Genomic DNA, 9480 nt, shown 5'->3' with positions numbered 1-9480 from the left:
CCTGAGGGGGCGGCCGGGCCCCGCGGGGAGAGGCCGCCGGGCTGTGCTGGGCCCCTCTCCTGGCCCCCAGGGGCAACTTGTACGTGGGAGGGGGTGTTACTGAGGCGCTCGGCCTTCGCCCGGTGTCTGTGCTCGGTGATTGTCGTGTTGCTCCCCTCTGCTGCCCCTGACCTGCCGACCCCCGGCCGGTCGGTGGGGTTGAATTGCTTCTCTCCTGGTTAATTGTTTATTCTCTGCTTCCATCTGCCAGGTAGTCTTTGTCTGAGGGAGGGCTCCTTTCTGTGTGTAACGCTAGGCGTGTTATATGTTCTCAGTGTGTGATTTAAAAAAAAAATAAAATCAAACAATCTACTTTTTAAGATAGTAAAACACTTAAAATCTTGCTTCCTCAGGCTCTTGCCTGAGAAGCAAGGGGGTCTTATATTTAATGACATTTATTCTTGAAACAGGCTTGCCAGTTTCCTAATGCTTCCTATGATATACCTTTTTTTAATTATTGTTCAATCTCTTGTTCTTTCACTTAAGAGTTACACACGTTATGATTCTATTCCTTACCCATGGCGGGGGGGTTTGGAACCAAATGATCTGTAAGGTCCCCTCCAACCTAAACCATTCCATGATTATGTTGTGATTGACAAACATCCGATATGGAATAATGTGAACTGTTTCTAGTTTCTTCCTTTTCTTTCTTTTAAATGTAGACTAAGGTCTTATGTTTTGCCTGTATATTGGAGGACTCTCAAATGAATTCTGTCATTGCACTGATCAGGATATAGGGAGTTTCACACTGTCCCAGTGTAATGTTCAGGTCATGTACAACTTTAAATCTTCCTCATCTCTTTAATATTTTCATATTAAAGCGCATTGTGTACATATAAAGTGTATAGGACCAGCTGCAGCAGAGGCTTATTGCTGTACTTACACTCCGGGGAGGATCAAAAGAAGTTATTTTTGTTCTGTGCCATATCTTATGGCAGGATCGTAGAGCAAGGTGGCTGCGGTTGTCACTCAGATCTGCATTCTGAAAAAGTTAAGATGTTTTTCGTTATGCTGTATATCATGATTTAGCAATCCTACTATGTTGCTGCAGGAGCTAGGAGGAAATACTTGATGCTATTTACTTGATGAGGGTCCTCATACTCTATGGAAGCATTGAGAAAAGGAGTATAATTCCCATGTTGGGGTGAGGGGGATAGGATGCTAGTGTTGTAATTTCTGCTGTGAAAAGGGATCTCTAATTTTACAGGTGTATTTCATGAGTGCTTTGTTTACATGCAAGTCTTCTGATGGTTAAACTGCATCTGATTATGAGGTGTTTTATGATTAATTTCAGAATTATTCAACCTATGTAAGCTTGTTTGTGTCACTGCTTCAGCAAATTACTGACATCATCAAGAACACTGCATCGTGGAACTGAGACTGCAGAAAATGAGTTCTCCAGTAGGGACTCATCTACCTTTTCTGGCAAAATGTTTGTCTTGAGTGACTCAAGTTTTTCCATGTCTTTCTAGTACAGGTCAGCTAAGACCAAAGCTGACTTGTCCTCTAGGTGATTGCTTGAGACAAACTTAATCTTGTATCATTTTAAGGGAGCCACACTGTCACTTTTTAATGTTACCGGACCCCTCATTGAAAAGTCAGAGCCAAGTCTATTATAAACTTCCTCCACTTCTCCACCTGACTGTTACTTGGCGCAGTGGACCCTGGATCAGAGGTGGGCTATATGGAAAAACAGTTTTTGTGGACTTTATGGAAGAATAACCTTCTAAAATATTTTACATGTGACTTCTGTCTGATTCAAACTTTTTATCTGGTGGTGACTGAAGGTGGAAAAACTTTTAACTAAGGTTGAAATTAGTTGCAAGCTTCTTGTAGGTTAGGTTATCTTCTTACATTGAACCATAATTAAGTGTAACATTAATAGATTGTAACTTAAAAAAAAGAGAGACAGATACAATTGATAATGGCTTTGGCATTATAGGATATATTTTAGCTTCAATAAGATATTTTGCACTGCTATCAACAACGTCTCTCACTGAAATTTTGTCAGTGTTTACTTTGTTAAAGCACTGCAGACCATACTAAAATCTTTAGGAGAGGAAAAAAGAAAATTTCTTTTTGGTGTGTGAGTTTTAGCACAAGGTGAGAATAAGGACTGCATAGAAAAAAGCAGAATCAAGCCAAATGTGGCATGAAGTGGGAATGAATGATGTGAACTTAGCCTCTTTTAACATTTACATGATTTTTGTGCAGCTTAGTGTTTTCTGAACATAGAACATGACCAGTGTCACCAGAAAATGAACCATTTCTTAGACCAATTTAATGTGAATACAAGAAAGATAAAGCTATCCATTCAAATCACCCTTTATTGTACAGCTTTGGAATTTCCTTGGAGTCTCTCTAAGCAGTTGCCACTAAAGCAGATGTTGATACAGATTTTTTTTTTTTTAAACCGAGAGTGTATAAACCTGAGGGACCAGTCTTCCTCATTGTATTTGTGTTGGTCTGCTGCAAAATTAAATTAACAGTTGACTGTATTTATCAGGGTGCTATTTTTACATTGTGTGTTGTAGTGTGTCCAGCTAACAGATTTTAAGAACTCCAGTAAGATAAAAAAATGTATTTCTGAAAACTGCTATTCCAAGACACAGTCCACATGTGTCCAGCAAAAAATGTGCTAATTAAAAACCAATGTGCTTTTTCCATTCAACCAATTAGATTTTTTTATTAACCTTTTAAACTGTATATTACAGAGTTGTGCTCTGCAGGGAGGGTGGGCATTGTTTGTTCCATATCCTATGCAGTAATTAGTACCAAATAACTTGTCACTGTTAGGTAATATAATGATACATAACAGCTTTGTCACTCTTGCAAGTACTTATTGGTGAAACCAAGGGCTGGGTATTATTGAGGTACCTTAAACTTTCCTAAGAAAATATTAAAAAAACCACCCCAACAACACCCCAGCTGTGTGTTTCTTCATGTTAATTTGGGGAGTCCTTCAGTCTGAAATGAAGAGATCACTTTGAACTCCCACAATTCTGACGAATGTTATTTATGTTACGTGAAGGCGACAGGTCGGGGCCTCATTACTGTGCGAACAATCTCCGTCTGCTGAGTCCCCGTGTTGTGCCCTGAGTCCGAAGCCGATCTTCCCTCCTCTTGATGCTCTTTAGTCTTAAGGCACGTGGGAATTAACTGCACAGAATCTGTGCACCAGTTTTGTGCTGTATGCTCAAACTTCTCTTTCAGCTTGCACCTCTGCCTTTCTAGCATAATTTTTTTTTTTTCTCTCTTAAAGCTTTCTAATCTTCACATCAAATTTGGGATTTCTGTGATAACTCTATGTAAATCTGGAGGAATATGACAACTCAGGGTATCCAAGAACCAAACCTGGTCCTTTAACAATTGCTAAATGTACCTCAGTTGTGGAAGCAGTCTCTTTCAGTGAAAAAATATTCAGACTTCATTTATATTTTAACATTAATTTGTTCAGCAGTAAGGAAGATAAGTATAATTTGCCTATCATGCTTAAAGGGGCAGGGAAAAATATTGGAATAACTGCAGGATCTTATCCAAAAGGAGCTTGGTGTCTGGGCAGGTTTCTTTGTTCCGTGCCCTTTTCAGAATTTTTTTCAGGGCGGGTTACGGTCTGGGGGATTGGTCCATAAGAGTGTCGGGTGGTTGACAGACAGAGTGACAAATACAAGGCAGAAAGCTCATCTCGGCGCTCTCCTGTTTCAACAGCAGTGGCTGTGGCTGGTTTTGATGTAACTTCAGCGTTGATCTAGCTGAGCACTGTAGGTGAAGGAATGCTGAGTGGCACAAGTGACCTCAATTATCTGCTTGAAACTGGGAGATGATGAAGAGAGATTTTTGTGCAAATCGTACCTTGCGAGGGATATGACCTTGTTTGAGTAATCAACGTTTGACTGTATTTGAGAATAAATTGATATGTATATTAATTATTATCTATGCCTCTTTATCCTCATATATTTCCTTTCTACCACCAGATTTTGAACTAGCTAGCAAGAATGACTATGGAAAATTTACGTATCACGTTTATTTTTCCTGCTTTTTACATAATTAATCTTCATCTTTCTCCCTCGGCCACTTCTGCATATATGGGCTGTTTGTGTGTGTGCATTTGTATTTTTTTTTTTTCCCCCCTCCATTCCTCCCTGCCATTTCTTCATCTGAAAAACATGGTTATAGATCAGTTGAAGGGTAAGAAAACAGCTTTTAAAACTTTATTCGACCCCCTGATTTAAAGAGACTTCAGTTCAGCTAGGTTATTTTACTGATAATAGTTTTGGTACAGCTTTGAGAGCTACAAATGCTTCATTTGGATTCAGCAGCAGGGAAAATGGCTATGGGGCTGTGTACCTGACATTTTCTCAGCTATGCCTCTGAGGGATGAGGTAGTTCTGTAGTTGGGTTGGGTTTGGTTTGGTTTGTTTTTTTTTTCAGACAGACAGCTGAAAAATTAAGATGTAAGATATGAGTGGAGAAAAATTAAGGTATTTTTAAAAAACTTTTGAGACACCCTAATATGTACCGCCTCTACTTACAGCAAAGCTAACCAATTTATTTATGCAATAAGCTCCCCTCTTTTGCTCGATGAGGAGGAAGGATTAAGACCTTCTACTCACAGCCTTTTTTTTTTTTTTAAGAACAAAAAAAAAAGGCAATTTATTTTCTAGCTGCCTTCCATGTACATGTGGTGACACCTGTCATGGAGGGAGATGTAGTTCCAGACACTGTATTCCCACAGTTTTTGAAGTCTGATTTAATTTGATCTGTTCTTCTTCCTGTTGGAGTAGGTTTCACAGACCATTAAATGACTACAGTAATGTAGCATAGACATTGACTTGACGTGGATCTTTTGTTCGCTCGTTCCTGTGCCTGGCAGTTCTTTAGGATTATGAGCAGAACTGAAAACTGATACATTGCATGCAATACAATGCTTGAGTATCATAACACAAACGGGGAATAACATGAATTGAGGGTGTCTACTCCCTGCAAAAATAAGCAAATATGATACTTTTATGCTGGGCCTATTTCGAGCTAAAGGTGTACATTTTAGGAACAGATCTTCCGAGGCAGCCTGTGATAATAGATAATGTCTTTCATGTTTTTTTTACAAATTGAGTTTTGTAAGTTTTGCTTTGTCTATTTCTCATGTGTAATATTAGTGTTTTCTGGTCACATGCTAATGTTAATAAATAGGTTTATAACAGTTTTCTGAAGTTGGATTTTGAAGGCTAATGCTTCTCTGTCTTAATAGCAACATGCCCAAACTGTTTTTTAAAGTCTGTGTGGTGGTCTCTAGGTGATGAGGGGATGTTGCTTATTCTCTGTCTTTACTTCCCAGGATGTTTCTGTCTGGCAGATGAATTGTATATTTTTAATGTTGCAGGTCTGTTTCAGATTAGCTCTGTCATCTTTAATAACTTTCAACTGTATCTTCCTTTTTAGCACAGGTGTTTTTATTAGTATTATGTGGTGTGAAATTAAGGCAAAGGTCATGTTCATATTGTCCCTTTTATCAGATTAATGCAGTTTGTTTCATCAAGTGCCAAAATAGATGGGGAGGAGCGTTACAGGTTTTGAAACTGCTGAGCAGTAAATATTAAACTTGTCTTACACAACCATTTGAGGGACAGACACGATATTTTCCAGTGCAAATGGCTTTCCGCGGCAGCAAATGCGAGAAAGGGCAGCAAGACTCGGCTCTGTTTAGCAGGTTATCAAGAAGTCTGCTCTATTTGCAGTCTCACTGGAGTGAATGCCCATGCCGTGGAGGGGACCAAAGGCAACCACGGGGTGTGTGTGCGTGTGTACGTGCAAACAAACTTGTTCATTTGCTGTTTTGTTTTTTAATTCCTTCATGCAGATTCGTCGAAGGCGCCTTGCTCGGTTGGCAGGTGGACCATCTTCCCAGCCTTCTACGCCACTCACGTCACCGCAGAGAGAGACCCCACCGGGACCACCAGTAGTGGCACCAGCCCCGGGGCCATCCCATAGTCTCGGCTTAAATGTCCACAGCATGACCCCAGCTACCTCTCCAATCGGTGCATCAGGTAGGCTGGCATGTCTGTGATGAAAATTATTATTGTATGTCTACGGAAAGTTATCATGCGACTCCTTATCTTTAGAACATGAACGCTGTTACTGGTGTTATTTCTGCTGCTACTAAAAATAATTTTCAGAAAGAAACATTCTGAACTGGTGAATGATGGTACTTTGCGTTTTCATTTTCCAAATAATAAATGGTCAGATACAATTGTTCTCCAGGTATCAGTAAACTAATGGCATTTAAAATATGGGTTACCAAAGCCTGGTGTTTGTAATACAGTTTAATGTTACAGAAGAGAAAGCCAAATCTGTCAAGGAGACAGAAAAAACCCTTTTCAGTCTTGCAACATCGTTTTTATTGATTAGTTTCTAGGTATGTTTTAGCAATCGGTCCCAAGTTCATTTTTGATTTTTAATTACTAGTATTTGGCACAATTAAAAATAGTAGCCTATGAGTGTGCATTGTCCACATAAGAATAAAGTATTTGTTTTCTCCTTTGTATTATTTTGCCAATTTCACTGTTTACTGGAGTGGATTCAAATAGGATGTGTACAAATGGTATTTATTTCAGAAGATACAAATAATACCTGATCTATTAAAATCAGACAAATCCAGAAAGCTTGGAGAGTTGGGAGGGTTGCTTTGTTGAGAGGTGAAGACAATATTCATATATATATATATATAAAATATATATATATAATATATATAAATACTACTTTTTTCCTAAGAGAAAAATAAAAAAAAATTATTTCAAATTGGATATCTTGGAAATCAAAACAAATTTGCAGGTTTTCCAGTGTTGTTATCTTTATCTGAAAACTTAAATTGTTTTGCATGTTGTGTAACTAAGCTAAGAGGTTCACAAACCCAATCTCAAAACAAATGTCAAGATTGTTTTAAACAGGTTTTCAATATCCTAGAATCATTTAGGCTGGAAAAGACCCTTAAGATCATTGAGTCCAACCTTTTGATGTCTTTATATAGAGGTGCCCAAAACTGTACACAGTGCTCGAGGTGATTTCTAATGATTTGATAGGAATAATATTTTTTCCAGTGCTCCTTGATGAGCATGCAGAATTCTTTATCTATTTACCTATTTGCTTTTTGCAATTTTATGTTTCACCCTTTAGCAGGTACAGTAATTTACAAGCTTAAATCCTGTAATTGAAATACCCAGAAGTGACTCCTTCCTGCGTATTTTGTTGCCTTGTATCCAAAGGAGGACAGAGAAAAGCTATCAAAAGCATTTCCTGAGAAAAGCTCATTGCAGATGGAATTTAACACTGTGTGTTGTCCTCATGATTGTAGAGAGCAACCCAGAAGCAAAGGTGACTTTTTTTTGAGTAGTGCAGAGGTCACTTACTGTGTTCACTCAGGCTGTGGTTACATGGCTATGTTAACGCATCTTAGGTCTGACTCTTGCCGAAAGGAGTATTTCCCACTGCCTCTCCCTCCGCTGTCGTTAGCGACTGCGTGGTGAAGTGGATTATGGACTTAAACCAGGTGAAAACTAGCCCAGGAAAAATAAATGGTTAGTTTTCAAATAGATGAGGTCCTGATCCATCTTACTGCACAACTGTATTATTGATAACGCCAACAGAGCAGGAGGTGTGGAAATGTGTACCTGGAGGTGGAAATGTTCGTGTATCGGCAGACAGGTTTATCATGGTTTGAAGCGGTCAGGTAGTGAAGATCTTAGATGAATTCTTAAAACAGAAGTCTCTATCTGTACTGGACAGTACCTAGTTATACGGACTGGATTGTTTGATGACCAGAAACAGAAGTTACCTGGTCAGTATAGTGTTTGCCTCCTACAGTGCCATTTGTGGCAGCAATTTAATAATGCATATCTTTTTCACACGAGGGTAAGAGATATGGTTAAATTGGGGAACAGATCAGGAAAAAAAATGTTCACAGTTGATTACCTGCTGTATTTATTTAGTGTAAATGAAGACTCAGCTGATGCTGTGTGGTTTGCAGGAGTTCCTTTGAGCAGTAGGCTAAAATGACTGCAGAGGATTTTAATTCGTTTGGACATAGAGAGAGCAGCCCCAGCAGAGCAGTGTCCTTGTAAGCATCCATTTTTATAAGAAGTTTTGTCATGATGAGATCAGACTTGCACATCAATTTCATGGAAAATATGATCATTATTTTGTATGTGTTTTTTAAAATATTTTGGAGAGCATAAAAACAAATCATGGCCACACATACTGGGTGTGTGGTCTTCATAATTTTTGTATGACTCGGTATGCTGTTGTGTTTCCTTTATTTTTGTTTTTTAAGGAAAACTGGAACTTCGGGTGTCAGGTGTTTTATTGTATACCTGATCCAGCAAAGTACAGATGGAACTGAATTTGGGAAGATTTGTTGTGAAAAGGTGGTAGGTAGGACACTTTGTTTGAAGAGGCCTGTTAATGAGAGCTGCAGTATAACTGTTAATAAAGTAAATTTTCCTGGAAGTGGGAGTAAGAGCCCAAGGGAATGTAGAACAATGCCTTTCTTCACCCTGGCAAGCCATGTTTGCTCTAGTCCCTTTATCCACTGACTTAGCCAGCTTTTGCTATGGGAAGAGGGAGGAGGAGAGAGGAGGGACTCGAGGAAGACTGCCTCTTCATAATCGGTGCTGTCCTGAAGGAAAACAAGGCTGAAACCGGGTGTGTTAAACCAGCAGCGTGCTGGAATACCCTGCTGAAGTCGGCCTTCCCCTGCCATGGACAGCGTATTTCTGCTGGGTGTTATCTCTAGGGGAACTACATCATTGAGGTTTTGCTTTTGAAAGTTGCCTTTATTTAACCTGATTGACCTGAGCAGCTTTGCTCAGTTCAGACACTATACGCGATACTTCTATATCCTTGGTTTTGTGGAGAAACTGTACTAGGCTTTGGGCCTGTGCCTCGTGCAAGGACTTTCAGTGTCGAAGCTGTAATATGCTTCACTGAAATTCCAGGACTGGAGGAAATAGCCTGGAACTCTGAGGAAATAGAGTTTTTCTTGATGTTTTTCTGCTTCCTGGGTGAAATCTTTTGCAGACATTTAATCTTGGCAAATAGGTGGTTAAGTGAAATCTAACTTCTCTTGGAGGTTCTCAGTTCCTATCTCCAGTCTTCTTTTCATACTGGAAACCTAACGGGCTCAGGAATGCTGTTTGAATGTTGTTTATGAATGAATTATAATACCCAGCTATAGCTTAAAGTTATTAACCGAAGCATAGAAGCTTTGAACAAAACTGAGTAAAATTTACATTTAGCAAGTATTTTGTGATATGTGCAAGTTACGTATGCATTGTGTGTTGTCCTGCTATACCTTGAAGTGCTCTTCTATGTCTTCGGTTCTAAAACGTAGGAGCTTGGACAATCTGCTTGTTAAATTCTTTTCTGAATACCAATGCAAATGAATTTTAC

At 39.1% G+C, this 9480-nt stretch overlaps 1 protein-coding gene across 1 annotated transcript in view; it reads left to right on the top strand.

Moving 5' to 3' along the window:
• Positions 1-6049: 6049 nt before the first annotated feature.
• Positions 6050-9480, top strand: part of UBE4B (ubiquitination factor E4B) — a 35623-nt gene continuing 32192 nt past the window's right edge. Inside the window, exon 1 of the mRNA XM_009889560.1 lies at positions 6050-6083. Within this exon, the coding sequence (XP_009887862.1) occupies positions 6050-6083 (34 nt within the window). The remainder of the gene's footprint in view (positions 6084-9480) is intronic.

Source organism: Charadrius vociferus, unplaced genomic scaffold (genome assembly GCF_000708025.1).
Source record: "Charadrius vociferus isolate BGI_N301 unplaced genomic scaffold, ASM70802v2 scaffold477, whole genome shotgun sequence".
Taxonomy (NCBI): domain Eukaryota; kingdom Metazoa; phylum Chordata; class Aves; order Charadriiformes; family Charadriidae; genus Charadrius; species Charadrius vociferus.
This window is presented reverse-complemented; position numbering and strand designations above follow the sequence as displayed.